This window comes from Hirundo rustica, chromosome 3 (genome assembly GCF_015227805.2).
Source record: "Hirundo rustica isolate bHirRus1 chromosome 3, bHirRus1.pri.v3, whole genome shotgun sequence".
NCBI lineage: Eukaryota > Metazoa > Chordata > Aves > Passeriformes > Hirundinidae > Hirundo > Hirundo rustica.
This window is the reverse complement of record NC_053452.1, coordinates 44,880,023-44,903,026: the sequence shown is the minus strand read 5'-3', so window position 1 is coordinate 44,903,026 and position 23,004 is coordinate 44,880,023. Positions and strand designations below refer to the sequence as shown.

The 23,004-nt window shown below is 42.4% G+C and overlaps 2 protein-coding genes across 7 annotated transcripts in view; one reads left to right on the top strand and one right to left on the bottom strand.

Moving 5' to 3' along the window:
- The window catches only part of MAP3K21 (mitogen-activated protein kinase kinase kinase 21), a 38,373-nt gene extending 20,641 nt beyond the window's left edge, over nt 1-17,732 (bottom strand). Inside the window, exon 1 of the mRNA XM_040060194.1 lies at nt 16,991-17,732. Within this exon, the coding sequence (XP_039916128.1) occupies nt 16,991-17,732 (742 nt within the window). The remainder of the gene's footprint in view (nt 1-16,990) is intronic.
- Nucleotides 17,733-22,578: 4,846 nt separating this feature from the next.
- The window catches only part of PCNX2 (pecanex 2), a 150,328-nt gene continuing 149,902 nt past the window's right edge, over nt 22,579-23,004 (top strand). For all 6 annotated transcript variants that reach the window (XM_058419568.1, XM_058419567.1, XM_058419569.1 and 3 more), the window contains exon 1: nt 22,579-22,731. In XM_058419568.1, the coding sequence (XP_058275551.1) occupies nt 22,579-22,731 (153 nt within the window). The remainder of the gene's footprint in view (nt 22,732-23,004) is intronic.

Below are 23,004 nucleotides of genomic sequence, written 5' to 3'. Positions count from 1 at the left end.
TCTTATAAAAGATAAAGCAGGATACAGTATGTCACAGTATAAAATCCACTCTTAATAGCTCACTCAGCCCTGGCCCCTACTCATCTCTGAAAGCATGTAATAACTGAAGGAGGCGTGGGGAAGGACAAGCAGGGTACTCAAAACAACATAACCACAGCTACAAGGAATGGTTAATAGACAAGAAGCTTTCCCCTAGGAAGAGAAACATTCACAAACAAAAATCTATATAATAATGACTCATTAAAGAAAAAAAAATAGAGGTGATAATTGTTCAAAGTTTCTCACTACAAGAAAAAGACACCACTGGGTAAAATTAAGAGATAAGAATCAAACACTTGTCCATTGTTCACACAACACACAGGTGAACTTTGCAACAACATTCTGAACTTTGGCATTCTTGGCATGGTATGTGAATATTATTATTTAACACAGATGTAAAAAGCATCTCCACAAATTCACAGAAGTCAACTTGATACAGGAAATTTATATCAAAAAAAGTTAGTTTATTTTCATGAAATCCCTGGACCACAAATCAGAACAAAGTTGGGAAACTATATGCCAGGGGAATTAGTTTGCCTTGGGAGTCCCTAACTGGCAACAAGCCACAGGACTTGGATCCAGCCCCTTTTATGTTATACACACTGCACCTTCATGAATGTTAAAGAGTAATTTATCCTTTTTTTGCTGTGGCATCCTACACTGTCTGACTTGCTCATGAGACAACATTATTGGCAGAGTTGTATCAGGAAACAGTTACAAGAAGAGAACTGGATAGCTGTCTTAGAGCTCACAACGAGAGAGACAACATAGAAAGCAAACATTTTAACACACTGTAAGTTTAATTCCATATTCAGTTCCTCTGTTACTGTTTGTGAGAGCTGCTGTTAGTTTTAGCTTTCTGTTAAAACCATCTCCTGGGACAAAGACCAAAAATTAAATTGCATGTAAGAAGCATAAACGTGTGCTTTCTACCTGTAGGTAGAGCAAACCACAGTACAGGAAAACCACTAATGAAAAAAGCAGATGAAGACTTACCCACTACAGAAGAAAAACTGATGACCTCGCACTTGCAATTGAAAGAAATCTTACTGGTAGAGATTAACTCTTAAAAATATTTCAAAAATTACATCAAATCCAGATAAAAAGAACCCACATTCCATTTCCAATAAGCTTCTTAACAGACAAAAGAAATGAAGGCCAAAATGGTACAGATGAGGGCTCACCAATGAGAACAACCAGAACAGGTTAAATTCATGCAAGTTTTTATACTTTTATACTTGAATCAAAGACCTATTGTTTGCTGTTCCATTTCAAACATGTTCAGCAGAATTCCTGACATTCCTTGTCAGTCAATGTGACCGAAACCAAAAACAGTCAGTCTTGCAAAAGGTAATAACTGGCATGTGACCAAGTTTCATCCTACAAAGGGACATTTCTTAGCAGTTCAAACTTCCTTTTCCGGCTGGTAGCCAGGCAAACAATAATACACACGCATTACTTAGCAGCTGGGCAGTAAAAATGCTCAGCATAGCTGAGTAGTGCTCTGTTAAGAGCTTACCTTGGAGTAGCCTAGCAACCTTCACTATAGCATCCTTCTGCCTCTTCCAGAGCTTCCTGGCCCTTGTTGGCTGCTAACCTGGGAGAAGTCATCCTATGATCACCAATCTGCCCTGTTCACTCAGCATCTCCCTTGTTTCTTTCCAGCCCTTTAAACTTGTCTTTTCTGGCTCCGATATACGTGCAATGTTAAGTTGGAAAAGAGCCAATTTAGCACTTCTGGGTTTACTTCAACATTTTTCAGACTTTTTATTTTCCATAAAGAATGAAGTTCATACTTACATTAGAGCTTTGCTCCTGGCAAGAACAGCCCAAAATACTTAGATGTACAAAGACTATTTGAAAACAAAACCCACCCAAACCCACAGTTAGGTATGGAGAAATGCAGAAAATCCTATGTGCTTACTTATTCACATGGAAGTAGGACATAGGATAAGGATATTTATGTAACACCTTATTTATTTTTACATAAGTAAAACCAGGTATTATGTTTCTGAATGATTCAAAATTGAAGGAAATTAAATTTGGGTCAAATGTAAAACTCTGCCTTGGATTGTTACCCAAACATTCCAGACAGAAATAAAAAAATGACAAAGTAGTCTAAGGTTGTATATGATTTTTACCAGCAACACCATTTTCAACTAAATTCTGAGTTATTACATTTATTTTTGTGACTCTACCTTTCTGCCGTGGGATCAAGGGGAAAGCAAATTTCTTAACATCACAGAGCAAAGGCTTGGGTGCCATGTAACAGGCACTCCTTGAATATATGAGATAGTGCATGCTCAGAAACATTTACAGCAGGGCAACAAGGAGATGTTATTTTCAATAATTCCTGAAATATAAATCAACAAGTTAAGGACAAAAGCCAGGTAAGCCAGAAAGAAAAATGAAATGCTATGCAGTAAACTGGTATTAAAAGTGGTAGATATGATATCATAGAACCATAAATGTTGGAAGAAATCTCCAAGACCATCAAATCCAACCTTTGACTAACAGCACTGTGTCAACTAAATCACTGCACTAAGAACCACATCCATTTGTTTCTGGAACATTTGCAGAGATGATGATTCCACCACCTCCTTGGGCAGCACAGTCAGAAGTTAGTGCCCAGCTAAGAAAGAACAGACCATCAAACTAAATAATATGCAAATTGGCATAAGATCAATCGTAAAATCTATACCTATAAAGAAGAGATGAAGGAAGAAGAAACGCCTGGCTGTAACATAAGGAAAACTAGCAAGCTACACGTAGCTGTGCAAGTAGTTCACTCAATTCTAAAGGACATTAAAAAAGGCTTAGTTCAGTAGAAAGAGGAAGGTATCAATAAAATTTTACAAAGCGTAACACCTCATATGAAATAATGAATGACTAAACCTGCACATACACGTCCAACAACAGGAAGTGAAGCAGACATAGAAAATAGAATAGTTAGGATCTAGTAATGTCTTTTATACCGATAAAATCAGAAGAGCTAGTCCTTTTTGCTAGGCTAAACAAACGTTTAGAGTTTATGAGAACAGAAGTTACCCATACCTAGAAACAGAATGCAGACCTACAGCACTGGTGCTCTTAACAACAAAGTACTTTCCTGGGTGTCTGGCTGGATCTTCTTACAGATACACTTCTGATTAAACGCAGTTCTAGATCTGGAGTTAGCAGGGTGGGGAATTTTATTGCCTCTTTTCTTCTATCCCTGTTTCAGCCCTCCTCTGCAGTGTAAAGCAGAGCTTACTCCTCAAAAAGCTGCAAGATCCAACACACATTCCTGTTAAACCTAATGGTTCCTGAAATAGTAGTGGTATTAATCTTTCTTGCTTTCTGCACTCTCATTGTTACAGCTGGAATATTTTTCTATTGATCTTACAGCACAATGAAAATATTCACAGTGTAACAGTATGCAGGTAAGATGTTCTGCACACTTTTAGAACCCAAAATCTAACACTTTGCCTTGGAGCTGCCTCTACTTCCCAAGTCTGTGTTCCCCTAACTAGAACAGACCCAGCAACAATTCTTTGCCACACCACTTCTACTACCATACCAGTGTTCTTAGTCAAGAAAGGCACAGAAATCAGGCTTGAAAAGGAGGCACAGGTCCCAGGAAAATCCTCCTCAAATGCTCCTAGTTGCCCCTCCTTTTCCTGTGCCATTCCCATCCCACCACTCCCATCACCAAACTCTCCACCCAAGTAGTAAAGCTCTCTTTGAGGTGAGCAAAAGGTGAGATACACATAAAGATCAAGTCTAGCCAGAGGTGAACAAGAACTGCATTCTCTGTTCTTTTGAGCTTGGGTTGAAATTTCACTGGGAAAAAGGAAAGATTAATCAAGAGCCTACATATGGACTGATATGCCGGAAATAACAGAACCAAGCACATTTAGACAAACCAGATTCCTGGGGGCGCACATCTGCCAAACTCAGGCACAGAAGGACACCCCCAGTGCCACTTTCAAGACTAAGCTGAAAGCCTAGAGAATAACCAAAAGTATTAATTTTAATTGCAAGCACTTTGTCTAAAGCATAATTCTAAATAAAAGGCTCACATTCCTGCCTCAGCATCTCTCCTTTTTATTTGTTAAAAGTTATGTAACTTAAGAAACAGTCTTTACAGCAAGCCTGAGGGAGACCTGCACAGACATTTTAGGCAGGACATCTAGGAAGCCTCTCCCTAAAATCAAGCTCCTCAATGCTACTCTTTTAATGCAGATTATTTCCTACAGTCCTAGTTTTCTTTTTGTTTCTAAGTACATATAGATTGTACTTCTCCAACCATATCTAGCCAAAATCTCCAGTTAAGACAACACTTCCTTTGCAATTTTTTTTTTGAAATCCAAAGACTTCATACAGTTAAAATCAGCTTTACTGCATGAATAATGCGTTCCAGTGTTTTCAGATTACTTTCTTCAGTTACCGCACATATAAAATAATGAAGTGAAAAAGGTATCCTGAGAGAAGTCAAGGCAAAGGATTTGCCTTTTTAGTAGTTTAAATACACTGTATTCAAACAATCTTCTAATGCTTAAACTTAAAAAAATAAAATCATCCTGAAATACTGAAGTCCATTCTATCTCTCCTATCATCTTTGTACTTTCTATTATACCCTCTTTATATTACCTATTTTGTTAGTACTAAAAATAAAACATTAAGCAACCTTATTTTCTCAAGTTAGTCAATTACTACCAACCATTTCTTGCTAGTTTGTCTGCAATTTGCTAAACAGGTGACTATCATGGGTTTGCAAATATAAGCTATTTAATACCACAGCTATTTAAGTTACTATGATTATAGGTAAGAATGCTCACATATCCACTACATTCACCCCCACTGATAAAAGTCATTCTTAGAGAATACTATAGAGGAAAGAAAGTTGTTATGCTGTACAAATCTACCTGCAAATAGAGATTGTCCAGACAATGCTGCTACTGTCTCTGTCTCCCCCGCAAGCAGTCAGTTCCCTCTCCAACTGTTTGCAAGCAAATCTGGTTCCTGTAAATTCCATAAATCAACATGCAACAGAACCAGCAGAGTGACCCCACATCTTTACCTGGGAACTAACAGGCAGAAATAAACCTTAATAAATGTTGTATATTCAATTAACTAAACAATACCTTGTCCATATTAAGAGACGCACCTTCATAATTTGGAACTGTTATTTGGCTCCAATTGTAATTGAAAGTGAAAATTTCAGTATTGCTTATAGAAGCCATGTCCAGGTTTTAAACTGTAGATTAAGTATCATAATGAAAAAATTAGGTGTGTGAACCACAAATTAAATATCACAGTGAAAACATTAACTGATCATAACTCTTCTGTATATACATAGGATGATACTTTTGCCTATGCAGCACTGCTTCTTAAATACATTCCTTTTCTCCTGTGGGCCCTCAGGATGGGTTCTGTTAACTCTGTATCTAGTTTTTGTCAGATTGTGATTGTCTCACTGGATTAAGTTCAGAGGTCACCATCAGCAAGGGAAATTTATCCTTTAAACACTGACTACGTATGCAGGAGACTTTTTTATTCTATGGATCCTGTGCTCCTCTATTATCTACATCCCTTTACAGCAGGCATATAACCAGTTCTTAATTTTTACACTTAACTGAAAGGAACAGTTTGTTCTTAAATACGTTTGTCTAAAAATATCCAGCTTAAAAGAAAAAAAAAAAAAAAATCCTGAACAAAGTGTTCCCAGTTGGAAAGCCAAAACAAGACAAGACTTGACACAAAAAGTCCTTGACATCATGAATTGACAAATACACACCAACCTCATAAGAAAAGCACATCCCATAGTAGGATATGTGGCAAAAGAAAAGCACCTAAGGATGAGAATGACTAGGAGTCACCTGCCTTCTGGAGAAAATGGAGGGAAAAGGAAAGAGAGGAAAAAGGACGAGAGATTTCAACAGCCCCAACACAACTTGCGTCACCATTTTTTGCTTCTCCTTACTTCTTTAATAACTATTATTAAAGCAACTTTGGGCAAATGAAAACTTGAGAGAAAGAAGCAGTTTTAACAAGTTATTGGCACTAAGTACAGATGCTGCAAGTTACTTTACTGCATGCCATTTGTGCTTCACTTGCTCTTCAGACAGGTCTGTAACGCAAACCAGAAATTCTATTGTGCTGTAAGAGGAAGTACTAGAGGTAAAAAGCATTTATAATTAGACATTCAAATAATCATAATTTAAACACTGGATCAGCAGTAAGTTTTGAAAAAAGGTATGATTTGGATATTACATCAGCAAAAAATCAAAAGCGGACTGGACACCAAACATTCTCAAGTTCTCTTTAATAAAATATTAAACTTAACTCTTCTATTTAAAAATTAAATTTAGGAAAAACAACCTTATTAAAACAACTCCTCCATAATTTCACAATTAAAATGGAAATCAGTCAATACTGAAACTTAGCTTGAAAATTCAAAACATTCAGTGGTGTGCTATCTACCAAGAACTTCCTCACTTATTTGAAACAGCAATTACTTTCTTCACTTGCTATTTTTAAAAGGCAGCTCTGAAGGAAAAAAAACCCCAGAAACAAAAAAAAAACCAGTGATCAAAACAGAGGCAGATGAGATGGATAAGTTAGGTGGTGAATTCCTAAGATAATGTTCTAGTTTCAAATCTAGCAGAATAAAGTGGCTGTGAATCCATTCCTTAAAGAACACCATTTTGTTAAGATTTTTTTTTTAAGGAACTTCATCCTATTCTTAAAAAAACCAAAATCTCAGGCAAAAAACCCAAAAAGCTACTACATTCAAATGTAATAAAAGCTATTATGCTCAAACTGCATAAGAAATCTTTGCTAATAGATGACATTTTAGGTACAGTTTCCTCCAAGAGAATCTAGGAGCAATCATTAATTTCCTGCCGAATCCAAATTTAAGACCTGGCCATTCCCTAAATCAATATATATCATACAATATACAGAATTTAACAGGCAACACAGATGATGTTTATAATCTCACAAATGGCATCCAAAGGGCAAGAGCTGACAGAGGGTACATTCCTGCAGAACTAACAATTTAAGTTATCTATTATTAGTCAAATCACCTTTTCAATATTTAGTTTTAAAGCCATGAATATTTAATTCAAATTTGGCATGGATTTATAGTTATTTCTTTGAAGTCAGTAGAACGTGACTCAATGCAGTTTGACGCTTCAAGCTAATCAGAATACACAGCTTCTGAGTACATGGAAGTATTTACATAGTTGGCATACTTTTCCTGATCGTAACATATTACACTCTGCAATTACAAACTTCCTTGTTGCTTTATATTTTGTGACTTGTCTCAAGGTGCATTTGATGTGTTGAAAGTAGAATATTTAATACAAAAGAAGGTCACATCAAAATGAAATAACATTTAATATAAATACATATATACATACCTAAAAAATTAAAAATACATTCTACTTTTAAAGGTCACTTACTAGCAAAGCTGAAGTAAAGAGGTGTCTGATGTCATAACCAAGACAGTAAGAGCCTGCTGCCACTGAAATACTTATCTCAACTACCTTCTCATCTATAGCCCCTCACCTCTAAAGCTTTTTCCCCCCAGACTGAGTCTAGCAACTGGATAGTCTTGGGAGACTCAACCAGCCAGACAGCTCAGCAGAAAACGAAGCCTGCAAATAAACCAGCTTAGAGCAGTTTCTTGCTGGATCTCTCAGAAGATTTAACCTGATCTACTGACCACACAGGCAGAGACTGAGATGTGTGGATTCTGCTGACAGGTGGGAGGAGGGAGAAGCTGCCTGGAGGTGGGTGGGGAAGCCTCCTCATGCAGCTATAGCTGCTCAAGAAAGCCACGCATCACCTGTTGCAACAGGTGGGAAGTCAAGCAACATTTCAGAAACAGGTCAACCCTTTTACATCTAGTTTTAGTCAGAGATTTAAAGATAGGATCCAGCTTTGCTACTTTTTTTTTCCATTATAAAATCACCCTTGACGAAATCTACTATTGAAAAGAACGCATTAAACAAACTGAAAACGAAAAAACTTCCTAAGGTCCCTTTGAAGATGCCAACTGCTATGAATCCAAATTCTGGTTGGAGATACTTAGTCTGGTTTAGTAATTGAGTTCCTTTAGAATGTCATGAGCTAACATGAAACCCCTTTAATATAATTTCTATGAGGAATTTTAATAGATTATACTTTGTAAAGAATTTTTAGGCTGTCAGTTTCTTTTGCAAAGAATATTTTGAAAGAGTCTAGTTGTTTTAACACACACACAAAAAAAAGGGCAAAACAACCTGAGAAAACAAACCAGACAAACAAACCAGAGAAAAACCACACAATTTTTGAGCCCACTTTTTTTTTTTTTTTTTTTTCTTTAATACAAAAGTTGGGAGGAAAAAAATCCCATCAAAAAATATTCTGTGGGGGTATGATTCCTGCATTCCATCCTTGCAGTTTCTTCAGTACCCTCTCAGGACTGTGCATTTTCTAGAACTCTAATCTTCAGTAGCAAATTGAAAACACTTATTCTGAAATGAGAGCTCTGCAAACTTGACAATGCTGTCCTCTTGAGAAGAGAAAATGAAAGGGAAAACTGATTGTTTGTCTCAATAATTAGTGTAACATTAAGCAATGAGTTAAAAATCACACTTTTTTTTCCTTTCTACATAATACAGGAGGAAATAAAAGCAATTAGCTTCAGGAAGAACAGTGGCATCTAATCCTAACAGAAAAGAAAATCACAAAACAGCCTAAACATTTAGAACTAAAATATAACCAGTTCCCAAGGGTTAACTTGTCCCATAATGAACCACAGCAATGAAGCATTTACTCCTACATTTTTGAGAGGGAAGGCTGACTTATCAGCTCTGAGTTAATAGTACACCTGCCAAAACACAGATTTTAGTCACTATGAAGAGAACAAAGAATGATTATGTAGCCAACACTGGCATGCCTAGGACTGATTTAACTGGAGCTATGACCCCACACACACAAAAAAGGTTAAAGTTGGCAGGGAGCTCCAAGAAAGAAGAATATTTCTGTGGTGACATTATACAAATATGTAATTTTTCCAACTTACCATATTTAACCCATGAATTTAACGTGCAGTAAGTGGGTTAAAATTTAAACATCCACTTATTTTCAGAGACTGCATTGAGGTAGGCTCTTAGTAATATGGTCAAGCAAGGTAAAAATGATGAAATGTAGTTTAAAGATGTCAATCTAAGAATGTACATTACACCAGTTGTTATTTTTGTACTGCAAATATAGACAGATTAGTAATTTGATATTTATCTGTTTGTATCTATGGATAATCTGTATTTATATATACTTCAATGCCCTAATTTTGCTTCTAATAAATAAAACCACCCCAAAGTTAAAAAAAAAAAAAAAAAAAAAAAATTGGCATTTTTATAAGCATTATTACTCAAAGTCATTGAAACAAATTTCAATGCCTTAAATTTTAACAAATAATCAGAAATAAAATTCAAGGTCAGAAATTACCCTAGGCTGCAACCATTCCTTGCAAATGTTTATCGTACAAGGTCAGCCTGTTTCAGAACTTGAAACACTGAAGCAAATTTAGAAGAAAGCTCATACTCAAGTGTTAAGAAAACTTACATATTGCAAACAAAAAGCCATTCTCTTCTAAGGTCAAAGAAACCACAAAACAGCATTCAACATCCAAATACAGTTCAGTGATGTGTTACTTCTCTATTCTTTTGAGGTTGCAGAACATTTTCATGGAACTTTAAATATTTGCTAAGAGGGTCCAAAGACATGCCCTGTCCCTGCAGTCCCAATGAGGATGGGGAAATAATCTGTAACTGAAAACTCAGTTATATCTCAATTTCTTCTAATGCTTGGATAACACTACCAATGCCTAATCCCAACCACACTTTGCAGTCTGTTTATTTAAGTACAATACCTCATTTAACAAGTGTTATGGTCAACAGCTAAACTTATTTTTCACTGTTTAGGGGCATGAACAAAATTGTACAAGAATTTTAACAGCTAATGGGAGGTGTTTAGCTGGCTGTTTTTCCATTGACGTTTGTGGAAATGGGTTGCTTGCTCAGTATAATTTTCAGATGCAGAAAACTACATGAACATATCCTTAGGGTACCAGCTTTAAAAATAAAACAAATCAAAACCAAAAACAAAACAAAAAAAGCCAAATAATGCTGAAAGTCTTCTTTAATACACAAATAGTAAAACACTCCTATCCAAAGTCCTGCACTTCAATTAATAATGCTACCCCAAAACAGAACTCTATCATCAAAACCAGTGAGCAAACACAACATACAGACTAGAATGTGACTCCCCACATTCTTCATGAAGAGGTAACCAGAAACCCTGGTGCAAATCAAAGTCCTGCATTAACCTGCTAGGAATGAGCCTAACACAAAGAAGAAAAAACCCCAAAAAGCAAACAACAAAAAAACCCCACAAACAAACAAGAAACCCAACCAATCTTCCAAAAGTTGTAAACCAGATCATCTGGTGTTTACAATGACAAAACAAAGACAGAGAGAAGAAAGACACGAAAAACCAAGTTAGATCCAGAGAAAGATCAAAGTAATATTATTCTTGACTTAATAATCCTACCTGTTAGAGATGCAGTCTCAACACAAAAAAAGAAACAACTTTCTACAGCTGTCAGATGAACATAGTTGGGAAAACATTAAAATTAAAGCCTGTATTAAAAATGAGTTATAAATAGGGGTATCAAAAGTTCATGGGGTTTTAATTAATCAAATTACATAAAGCTAGTGTTTCAGCCTAGAGTCTTGTTTTCAGCATTAAGCACTACATGTAAATATACTTCAACCTTGTTAAGTTTGAAGGACTTTGTTCTAAATTAATGAGCAATTTTTTCCACCTGTTAACGTCCAGACTTGAGACACAGAAAACATCAAACAGAAGCAAATTTAGAAAACAGCAATTGAGGTGAAATAAATGGCTACTGCAGTTAAGTCTTCATCTACAAATAAAATAACTGCTGGATATTACTCCTCCTCTGAAAGCTTAGACTGTACAAATACTATGTTACAGAGCACTAGCGCACAAAATTTCATTTGATGGATATTGTATTAAAATCATATTGTTCCTGAATATTATTTTTAAATGCTGAAACACATCCTGCAACTGGAAATTTGGCCTCTACATTTTTGCACTATAGTTATTAACACTTCAGTTATTTCTGTGGTGGATTGAGACAATCACAGCAATCAGTTACTGAAAAGTTGTTCTCTCTTGAATTCCAGCATTTTTCTGAACACAAAATATACAACATATTTATATGCAACAAGTAAATATATCAAGTGAATATTAAAACAGGCATAACACATAGCATTGCCTTTGATGAACTGGAAAAAGGTAATACTCTAGCTCAAGGCTGCCAAGAATTTGATGTTCCCACAGAATCCAGCTAACCTTCAGGGACTCTTAAAAAACAGAATCCCTATGTACATAATCTGAGTACACATGAAATAATGAAAAAAATACTGGGAGCAATGTTTTATGAAACACAGAACTCTTTCATGGGACATAAGGACATTCAAAAGAAAAACTTACTGAAATTCAACGGCATGCTAACTTTAAGTAAATCATAACCTTTAAAACAGGTGTTGTTTCCCAAATTAATGAAATTTTGCAATCCTACCGATGGTTACATGAAGGCAGCTTGATTTTGGTTTTCTGGGTTATTTTAAAGAATACTTAGCCAACAAGGTTATAAAAACCAGTGCTCCTTCCTGCTTATACACTTCCAGATGTTTCAGAATACGTGATCAGTTCTTAATGTTGTAATGCAGTAGCACTGTTTTTACAGCAAAGCACAAGGCAGGGCCACTGCCTCTCAGAGGTGTGACAGGAACCTGGTACACCTGGCATAATTTCTAGCTTTGTGTGATTTTAAGTAATTAAGGACAAGGTAAAGCACTTAAATACCGTGACTTTATATATGAAGACAGCACAGAAAACTACAGCATACAGATTTTAAAACACTAAATAAGCTCTGGCCCTCTATTCTACTGACTGACATTTATCAGTGATACCACATTCTCAAAGACAGTTGCCTTACAGCAGAGGAACTTCAGTTAGTTCTGCCAGGAAAAACATCCACTCCCCTCCAGACCTCAGAGACACCAGCCACCAGGAGCTCAGCAGCTAGCCAGGCAGTACAAGCAGTGTCAAACCAATTACAGCATCTGCAGCATGCTACAAGAGGTGCCTGAGTCACCCAGCACTGGAGACAGGCACCTTTGGACAGCCAGGCTTAGCCCACCAGGGACACTGGAGACATGGAAGCCAATATTAGACTGAAAGCTCCACAAATGGGAGTGCCAAGAGGAGGAGACTGAGATGCAGAATACATACCCATAGAATACATCAGTATTTTTAGTTTTGTTACACCACAATAGGTGAGCAGTAGTTGGCACAGTGCTACTGACAGAAAAAATTCCAAATTTCACAGCCATTATTGGGCATCTTATTTTCAAAGGAAGCTACATTGAAGCTCAAATTCCTCTTCTCTCTCAAAACTACCAAAGACAATTGCAATATATTATAATTTTGAATTCTCTTGATAACTGTACAAGATTCTGAATTTCAAACATTTAATAACAGCTGTACCAGTGATGTGAACAAGTCTTAACCTCTTCAAAACAGTTAAGAGACAAATTATGCATCCTAGTGATTTCAGAATACATAAAATCAGTTTAGAAAATGGCAGATAGGCTTAACTCTAGTTTCTCAGTGTTCCTCTCCCTGAACAGCTAGCCTAAAGTTGCTACATGGAAAAGTTTGAGAGAAAGCAGTTTTTACGAATTCTGGAAAACATCTCCATCTTATTTTAAAGGTCTTTAATACCATAACTTGAGCAATTCTGCTGCAAATAACCTGTAAAAGCAAAGAACCAGAGACAATTTGTTTTTGCTTTTCTCAAACTCCAGGATACCCTTGCCTCATCAAAAGCAATTGATTCAACAGTTCTGTCAAAACACATCACACTACCTTTTAAGGTTTTAAAATCAAATTATTTCTATTCTCTAACTGCTTCTCATTAGATTAGTTTGAAAAACATGACATTACAGTGGGTTGTCCTCTCCTATGTTTGATTCGTACAGATTCCAAGTAGTTTTCATTAGCACTGTCGCTTCCACGGTCTTATTCAACAATCCTTGAAACTCAAGCTGACCTCGACAATTTCAAAAAACAATATAAACTCAAGGTCCTTCACAGAGCTGCGGGCTGCAAAGGACCCTGGATTGTTGGAGAAGCTGGTGAAAGCCACAGCAAACTGAACCCTTCTGGCATATCCATCCATGACAAGTGAGCACAGAGCACTTTTATCAGTACTGTGTTAGTACACTTAATCTACACATAATCAACTTTGTATTCAAGATAGGCCTATGCCATAAGCAAGATATTCTGAACGTATTGCAATGCTTCCTAGAAGTACACAAGGCTGCTGCACTAGAGATAAAGCGCTTTTTTTTTAAAGGCAGAAGCAGTGCAGTCTGAAATCAATCCCAGAATCATAAACCTCTCTTTTCTCTACACTTTACCTCAGAAAGTGAAAATGTGGCATACTCTAGCTGAATATATTACTAGCTTTCTTCAGGACAGAATAATCAGGGAAGGCTGTGCTGAACCTTTACACAACCACAGGTCTTGTAACTAATGGGGTGTCCTCACTCAGAAGGAAGAAATTTGATTCTCCCAGAGCAAAAATTTGCCCTTCCAAAGAGTCAGAAAAACAGCTGAGATGTGATAAAAAGACACACATAACTACTCGTTGTGAATTCCTGTATTTTATTTCCAGTTAAACCTAAATTTTTTTCATAATCAGCTGGCATGCTTAATCAAGACTAAGTTCCTACCCAGAAGACAGAGTTAGGAACATTCAAGTATTTTCACAATTTTTAGGACATCTCCTTTTCAGTTAAAGCATCAGTTAATTCAGAATCCCTTCACTAATATGATGGCTTGAAGAAAATCAAATTTTCTTCCGCGATTTTTTATTCAGATGTTCAATTTAGTAAAGTTCACCTCTCAGTCTTTAATTTCAAATTATGTCTATAAAGTATATTGAGGAATGTAAAAACTGCTTATGAGAAGTTATCCTTAAAACAGGCCATGATCTTTGTCAGTGAAACTTCTCACCACTTCAACCACACGAGGTTTTACAAAGCACCCACAATTCCTAAGTCAATGTTAGAGACCATGGTTACTGTGTTTCATTTTATCACTCATATCTAAAACTAAAAGTATTCTTCACACTTTTGTTTTGTCTGCTTCTGACAAACCTGTGAATTTAAATATATTTTACATGGACTCCAGAACCGAAGAAACTCTCTTTGCTGTTAATAGAACTCATGAGTTACACTTTACTTCCTTGTTCAGCCCTCAAAACCAAGTTTGTTAGTTTTTCTTTCCAATATGGAAAGCATTTGTTTACCTATTAATTTCCCTTACTCTGGCAGAAACACAAACCTTTTCCCACCTCCCAAAAGGAGCCCAATGAAACAAGAGCATTCAAACCTAGATAATCACTGCTGTTAATAAAAGCTGGCTGCTCTCGTGGCTCTTCTGTTTGTGGCACTTTCTCTCCAGTCCTGTCAACCTGGCATCAGTGAAACCACACTAGATATGCTATAGAGATTCACAACTCCATAAAACTGCACAGAGAGAAGTAACATGCTTGTGTTTGAGATGCTTGCTCTTGCCTGCCAACCACAAGCCCAGACACATACCTTTCCTGGATCAAATACACTGGTAGAAGGGGCTCCCTTTCCCTGGCTGGAAAAATTTCTGCCTACTTGCTAGAGAAATAGTTAGAGAAGCTTTTCTTACCATACTGTACTAAGGTCAGTCATTTTTCTAATTTATTTTCTGAGGAGGGAAAAACATCCCTCTTAACAACAATAACTAAGCTAGCACAGAACTGATAGATTAGTATTCTACCTAGCGCTGCTTAAGGGAGAGCACTGACCCACCACCGCTAGCAAGCAGTGCCTGGAAAGCAGCGACGAGCAGGTGAGGAATGGGTGCTGCCTGACCCCTGCCTGGAGCTGCAGCCACGGCAGAACTGTTACTATCCACGCCAAGCAAGTCGCTCAGTCAACCCTGGCAGCACTCCACTCCCACTGTGCAAGACTGCAAAAGACTACAGAAAAAGAATGAAGGGAAATCTTCAATGAATGGATGAGTTACTAGAACAGGGGATAGTGCCATGACTTGCAGTAATTTTAAATTCATGTCGTTGAACAGCATGTGATACCACCAGCGCACCGTTGTCTTCTAACACTATAGTTTAGGTGGATGATCAAGAGACATAATTCTATTTAGTGTATTCAATACTTCTTCAAACTAAGAAGTTTGTTTGAAGTATCTTGCTAAGATTAAGACATACAGGTGAGAGAGCTAACTAACTAGCTCAAGTGCATCTGCAATAGGAGTTAGTGATGGAAGCAGTGGATAGGCACATAGGCTGAGGTTATAATCATTACTGTATTTTTGAAATGCTCTGCCATCACCCCTATATAAAATGATGATAATGGTAATCAGTTCTCAGCAGTATCCAATACAGCTTGCAGTGTTATGCTAAACTACAGGGTTATCAATTTATTTCAGACACAAATTTTGTCACTGTCACTTAACATGCTGCTAGCATGCAGCAGCCCCCTCTAAGAAGAGCCACTAAATACTCAAGGTGCAGCAGCTCATTCCGAACACAGCAGCTAACTAAATGGGCACAAGCTGCCTACAGACCACTTGCTAGAAATTAAGGTGTTGTCCATGACGCTAAAGGTCCGAGAGTTCACTGCCTGTGATACAAACAGAACCACAAACACAGCTGAGCTAGGTTCTTTCTTTATCAAACAAATAGCGAAAGTATTCTCAGAACAGTCAGTCCCATGACTGAGCCTTGTCTTAACAGTCCATGCATGGTGACCTGCAAGACACACGGCCTCTTAAACAAAGTGCTTCAAACTTGAATGAAGCTTTTTTATTTCTACTGAACTACTTAAGGACTTTTAACTGGAGAAAAAAAAAAAAAAAAAAAAAAAAGACTGCACTTTTGGAACATTCAGAACAAAAAAGAAAAAGTTGAGATAGCTTCAGATATTTATGGAAACACATAGATTTCCACTTTCAGGTCATCATTTCTAAACATAACTACAACGGCAAGCCATAAACACTATTCTAGTAAGCCAGCCTTCCAAATGCACAGTGGTCAAAAACTTAGATACTTCTGTACTGTCAGATGGACCAAGGAGTCATTAAGTATGAATTGAGCAACTCCCTCATTATTGCAGGTGCATTTGTCCCTGCCAAGGGATGAAAGCAAATCTGGCATCTGAACAACACTTTCTACTGGATTTAAGGTACTCGTCTTTTCCACTTCAATGTTGGCTAAGTGGGTAAATTTTAGCAATGTTAAATTCATGCAGCGAAAACCAGAAACACGTATGACTGTTTGGCAGAGAAACAGAAGTGATAACCTTTCTTCACAAAGTACTTGGTTCCTTGGCCAACTTTTAGAAGCCAGGACCACACGATACATCAGAGTAAATATAGCCTTGAGGATTTGCAACAGTAGGTTGCGCGGAGGATTTTATCCCGCTTTAAGCGAGCTCCCCTCCGAGGGGGCAGGACTATGCGTGCGCTGAAGGTACCCACGGCTCCTCCCGACCTTTCCACGAGCTCGTAGCCAGCTCACGGCCCGGCAAATCAACCTGCCGCTTGCCCAAGCTTCTGGCACTGGGTGTCCGAGTTGCGACACCCATCCCCCGGTGGAACAGGGCTCCCGGAAGGAGCCCGTCCAGGCCCGGCCGCCCACGCCGCGGCCAGCGCCGCCACGCCGGGATCCCCCCGGGCCCAGCGGCCTAAGGCGGAGACGTCCCCTCGCCGCCGCGGTCCGGAGGTCCCTCGCCACCTCCCCCCGCCCGCCCCGCCCGGGACTCACTGTTGCTGGACTTGAGGTCCCGGTGCAGGATGGGGACGATGGCCTCGTCGTGCAGGTAGAGCATGCCGCGGGCGATCTGCACCGCCCAGTTCACCAGGATATGCGGGGGGATGCGGCGGCCCCCGCGGGCGGCCGCGGCCCCGGGGGCGGCGGCCAGGGCCCTGTTGAGGGATCCGCCGCGGGCGAACTCCATGACGAGGCAGAGGTTGGGCTCCCGCAGGCAGACCCCGTGCAGGGCGATGATGTTGGGGTGCCGCAGCATGGAGAAGAGCTTGGCCTCCTGCCGCACGCTCTCCGCCGTGGCCGTGATGTCCTCGTCGGGATCCTGCCGCGCCGCCTTCACGGCCACCTCGCGGCCGCGCCAGGTGGCCCGGTACACCTTCCCGAAGCCCCCCACGCCGATGATCTCCTGCAGCTCCAGGTGCTGGAAGTCGATCTCCGTCAGGCTCCCCGCGGGGTCCCCTCGCCCGCCGCCCCCCGCCGCCGCTGCTCCGCCGCGGGGCTGGCGGGTCACGTAGTTGGCCGGGAAGATGCCGAGGCGGTGGCGGATCTTCCCCGCCCACCAGCCGTCGTCGCCGGACACCGCCGCGTCCTGCGACAGCACCTCCACCACGTCCCCTCGCCGCAGGCTCAGCTCGTCCTCGCCGCTCGCCTCGTAGTCGTACAGCGCCGTCCACAGCGGGCACGCACCCCCGCTGCCGCCGGCGGCCGCCGCCGCCGCCCCGGAGCCCGACAGAGCCATGGCAGCGACTTCAGCCCCGGCGGCCACCAGCAGCAGCGCCGCCAACGCGGGAGCGCCCGCCCTGCCGCATCCTCACCTGCCGCTGCCGCCGCCGCCGCGAGCGGGAGCCGCGGGAGGGGAGGGCGGGGCGCGGGCAGGGGCGGGGCCGCTCGGCCCGGTCGTCGCCGCCGCCGCCGCCGCCGCGGGGCTCCGGCAGCGAGAGCGCAGGCGCGCGCGGGAAAGGCGGGGAGGGCAGCGCCGGTGCCCCGCGCCCGCCCGCCCGGGCCCGCCGATTGGCCGCCCGCCGTCACGTGGTGCGGGGCGCGGCGGGCGCGGGGCTCGGTGCGGTCCCGCGGGACGAGGTCGAGGGAGTTGTGAGGCAGTCCGCCTTTTGTCCCTCGGGGGCTGCAGAGCGGGCTGAGGGTGTGCGTCTGAGCCGCAGCTTCCCCGCTCCTTCCTTGTGCGGCTTTGGGGCTCCTTTGGAACAAACCGCAAGCGGAGTCTGAAGAAACTGAGCTTCCTCGGCTCGTGCTAGCTCTGCGACCCGCCTCCGCTGCTCGTGGGCTCTCACAGAATGGTCAGGTTGGAAAGGACCACGGATCCAACCTCCCTGCTCAAGCAGGGTCATCCCAGAGCACGTAGCACAGGATTGTGTCCAGATGGTGCTTTAACATCTCCAGTGAGGGAGATGCCTCGACCTCTCTGGACAATCTCTTCCAGTGCTCGGTCATTCTCACAGTGAAGTATTCTTCCTCATATTCAGACGGAACTTCTATCCGTCAGTTTCTGCTCGTTGCCTCTTGTCCTATTGCTCAGCTCCACTGAGAAGGACCTGGCTCCATCTTGTTGGCACCTTCCCTTTAGATACTGATAGACATTGATGAGGTCTCCTCTCAGTCATCTCGAGGCTGAACAGGCCCAGCTCCCTCAGCCTTTCCTCATGAGAGATGCCCTTAATTATCTTCATCGCTCTCCTCTGGACCCGCTCCAACTCCCCTGCTCACCACCCTGTCCATGCATGGGCTGAGAGTGGTACGATCACACAATCCTTTCAATTAAGAGGTTGCCTGAAAATAGCAAATGCGGTGTATGTGCTATTTCTGGGTAAAGATTCTCCTGGTTTTAAGTGGAAAAATCGTATCACTTTCTAAACTACAGTTGTCGCTTCCTTGGAAGTTGGAGGGAAGTGTGTGGGCTGGGGACGCCGTCTCGCCAGCGTGGTGGGAAACGGTGGTTCAAAGTGGAAGGAAATGAGTTTTCATGCCAGGAGCCAATCACTGTGCTGTGGGACCTGTGGTTATGGAGGTGTCTGCTGCCAGCAGAGGCCCAGTGGAGGACAGTAAAGGCTCTGGAAAGATGCAAAACTGCGCTGCTGGGTTGAATAACCTGGTGTGATGAACACTCAGTGTTTTGCACAAAAACGTACATCCAGAGCATTATACATCTCTACATAAACACAAAATTTTCAGCTGGATACCACAGAACTAAGACCTGAACATAAAGACAGTAATTAAAAAAAATAACAATTGCAGTATTAAAAAATCATAAACTCTTGTTTATCCCACTGTATTTATACACAAGGCAAAAATACAATTATGCTAAAGTGACTTACTGAACCACATTAACCAAAAAGAAAGAATGCAGAACCAGCATGTCTATCAAGTCTTCTCCCATTTCCTTTAATATAACATTGCCTTGCAGCTATTCAGAGAGGTAATTACAAGCCTTTCCCTTATCTGCATATTTGCCTTATTATAAAAGCCATAAAGTATGTTGTAATACAAGCATTCTGCCACACAAATTCCACCTTGTACTTTGTTATCTAAAAGAATCTGCAGGAACTAATTAAGTGTGGAATGTTTTGGGTCAGACAAGGTATTGGTTGCAGTACAGTGAAATGTTTAAATATTTATCTAGAACTATTATTCTAAAATTTGCTTTCTGAAGTGCCACTATCCACTAGCAATCACTGCACTCAGGTTAGACTTTGTTCAGTGTTTCTCCAACACCCAGTGCTCCAGGATCTTGGTGTATAGTTGCCGCTCCTAGGAGTTCCAATAATGGAAATATTATGATCCAAAACAGTGTAAAGTGCCCTTAACTTTCATGATGGCACCACCTAGTGGAGTTATCGGTTAAAAGAGCGGCGTACAGACGGCAGAGCTTTTGGCTCAGACCCTCACTGGCATCTCTCTGTTGAAAAAAGAAGTCCCTTTTTTTCATCTTTGGCACTTCTGCAACTGTGTAGCTACAATACTGTGCATCTACGTTGTGTCCAGAATACATATCCTGACCTGGAAATTACAGGAGCCTTTCATAACTGCTTCATAAATATCATTATATCAAAAAAATTACTTTGTGTCAGCATTATCCAAAGATGAGGAAGAGTTGAAAAATTTGAGTGATGTGTGGACGAGTGTCATGGTTTAACCTCAGCCAGCAGCCAAGCCACACGAAGGCACCCACTCACTCCCCACCAACCGGATCAAGGAGAGACTCAGAAGGGTAAAAATGAGAAAACTTGTGTGAGATAAGACAGTTTATTAGGGAAAGAAAAGCCACACTCACAAGCAAAGCAAAACAAGGAATTAATTCACCAGTTTCCATGGGCAGGTTGGTGTTCAGCCACATCCAGGGGAGGAGGGCCCCACCACATGTAATGGTTACTTGGGAAGACAAACACCATTACTCCAAGTGTCCCCTTCTTCCTCCTACTTTATATACTGAGCATGATGCCATATGGTCTGGAATATCCCTTTGGCAGTTTCAGTCACCTGTTCTGGCTGTTCTCCCTCCCAGATTTTCTTTCTTTGTACCACCTCACTGGCAGGGCATGAGACACAAAAAGTTCCTTGATTTAAGACAAACATGACATAGCAACAACCAAAATATCAGTGTGTTATCAACAGTATTCTCATATGGAACCCAAAACATGGCACTGTCCCAGCTACTGAGATGAAAATTTACTCTATCCCAGCCAAAACCAGCATGACAAGTCAACCTAATATCAGCTGCACTCTGCTTTATCTAGACCTTCCACATTACCACCTACATGAGTTAGAGGTCTCAATAAAAAGAAGAGGTTTTGAAGAAGCTTTCTATTTACACCCTTGTTTATCCACCTTTCTATTTTGGAGCTGTGCATGTAAAGGAAATTCTTTTGCTAGCCTGTGGAAAATGACTTCAGTAGTTTCTGAAACGTAACATTTTTAGTTATCATACATCAAAACCATTTTTCATAGCTGCATATTGCACTTGATTCAATCATTACAATTGCTGCAACAAACCATCTTGGAAAAGAACCTGTAAAGGATTAAAAGAAATCCCCCCCAAAAAACCCCGAAATCACTCTACAATGCAGAAGTTTGGTCAAGATGTGTTTACAGGAGTAGTGTATGAAGCGCAGCCAGGACTGTGCCTCCTTCATACAGCTCAATAACAGCTCAGGAAACTGCTGCTCACTGAGGTCACACTGAGCAAAAGCTCAAGCCCCAAGGCTGTAGATCATCAGGCATCTAATGGTGGCAGTGCTGCTGGGGAGACAATGCCATTCCTCCCTTGCTCCCAACCACTTGTTTACAGTGCGGTATCATCCCTCCCACCAGGCCAAAACAAGCCTCCAGCATGGCCACATCACCTGTGATATCAGGAAGAAAGCTGAGGTACGTGGTTCATGAGCTCACAAATACATCTTTGGTCTCTTACCTTTGTAAAAAAAAAAAAAAAAAAAAAAAAAAAAAAAAAGCCACACAAAGCACAGCAGAATGGCAGTCTGGTCTGTGAAACTGCAGCCACGGTCAGGAGCAACATAAGTGGGATCAATTTGATGATATGCAAGATGATAGATCCATTACATACATGCATCCTTCACAAATTTGACTGTAGTAAAGGCCTATACATATGGAACAGTCCCTGGAAGGGGCCGGTGAGAGGCTTAAAATTGAAAATCACCACTTTTTGCTGATAGTCGGGGATCGGAGGTGGTGAGCACCGTGTGTGGTCGGCCCTGGTGTTCACAAACCACCTTTACACCCCTTCCTTCGGGGATGTCCCATAAGACTATACCTGGTATCCTTATGTCTCATTCTTCACTAACTTCAGTCTCTCCCACTCAAGGCTTCCACTCAGCTCCATCACCTTTTCAGCCCCACTTCGCCTATGCTTCCTCCAGCCCGCCCCTATCTCCTCACTCCGCTAGTTTGACGTCAGCTGCGTGAAACTCTTCCACGAAGGCGACCGGGATTTTCCTTAAACCCATTCTTGAAAGAATCCGAATGTTTTTTTGAGGAATTTCCCCACATCCCGCCCAAAACACATCTCAAGTCAATGCAAAACGGGTGACAGTAAAGTTGGGCAGAGCCCGCGGATCGGAAACTCGTGATGTATCGGGCAGGACCAGCGAGAACCCGGCGGTGGGGGAGTGGCCGGCGAGGCGCGCAGCTCAGCTGGCGGCCGCCGGGGCTGCCCCCGTGTCGCGCTCTTTTTGCACCTGTGAACGCACCTCGCGGTGCCCGGGGCGGGACGCGGCCGTGACGGACACCCCCGCGCCAAAACCGCCCCTCCTCCGCCGCGGCTCGGCCCGGGCCCGCTTCTCCCCGCGGCCTCCGAGCGCTACCGCCGCTCCCGGCGGCCGGGCGCGGACCCCGGCGGGGCGGCGGCCCCGGGGCGCGGAGGGGCCGGGCGGGCGCGGTGCCCGGCGGGCTCGGCCCGCCCGTGACGGCGCTCTCCCGGCGGCGGCGGCGCCCGGGGTGGGGCGGGCGGGATGCTCGGCGTCGCGGGGCACCATGGGAGAATCCGCGGGCGCCCGGCATGGCGGCGGCGGCGGCGGGCGGCTGAGGGGCGGCGGTGGCGGCGGCGGGGGGCGGCCATGGTGTCGCCGGCGGCGCGGCTGGTGGGGCAGGGCGTGTGGGCGGCGCTGACCGGGGGCTGGTACCACGACCCGGAGCAGGGCGCCTTCACCAACAGCTGCCACCTCTATCTGTGGCTGTTCCTGCTGACGCTGCCCATGGCCCTGCACCTGGTGAGAGGGGCTGGGGGCGGGCGGGAGCGGGCGCCGGTGTGGGAGCCGCGGGCCCCGGGCGGCAGCGGCCGGGCCGTGTAGCGCTCAGCGGGCTGTAAACTATCCCCCGTGGGGGGCTTAAACATCGGGCATTCTGGGCTTTACATGTGGATTTTGTGTCTTAAGGTTAACGGGGTGAGTCCGCCGGCTGCGCTAGGCAGGGGCCGGACCCTTAACCCTGCCGAAGGAGTTGGGTAGGGGTGCAGCGCTGGCCTCTGCAAGTGCTGAACGATC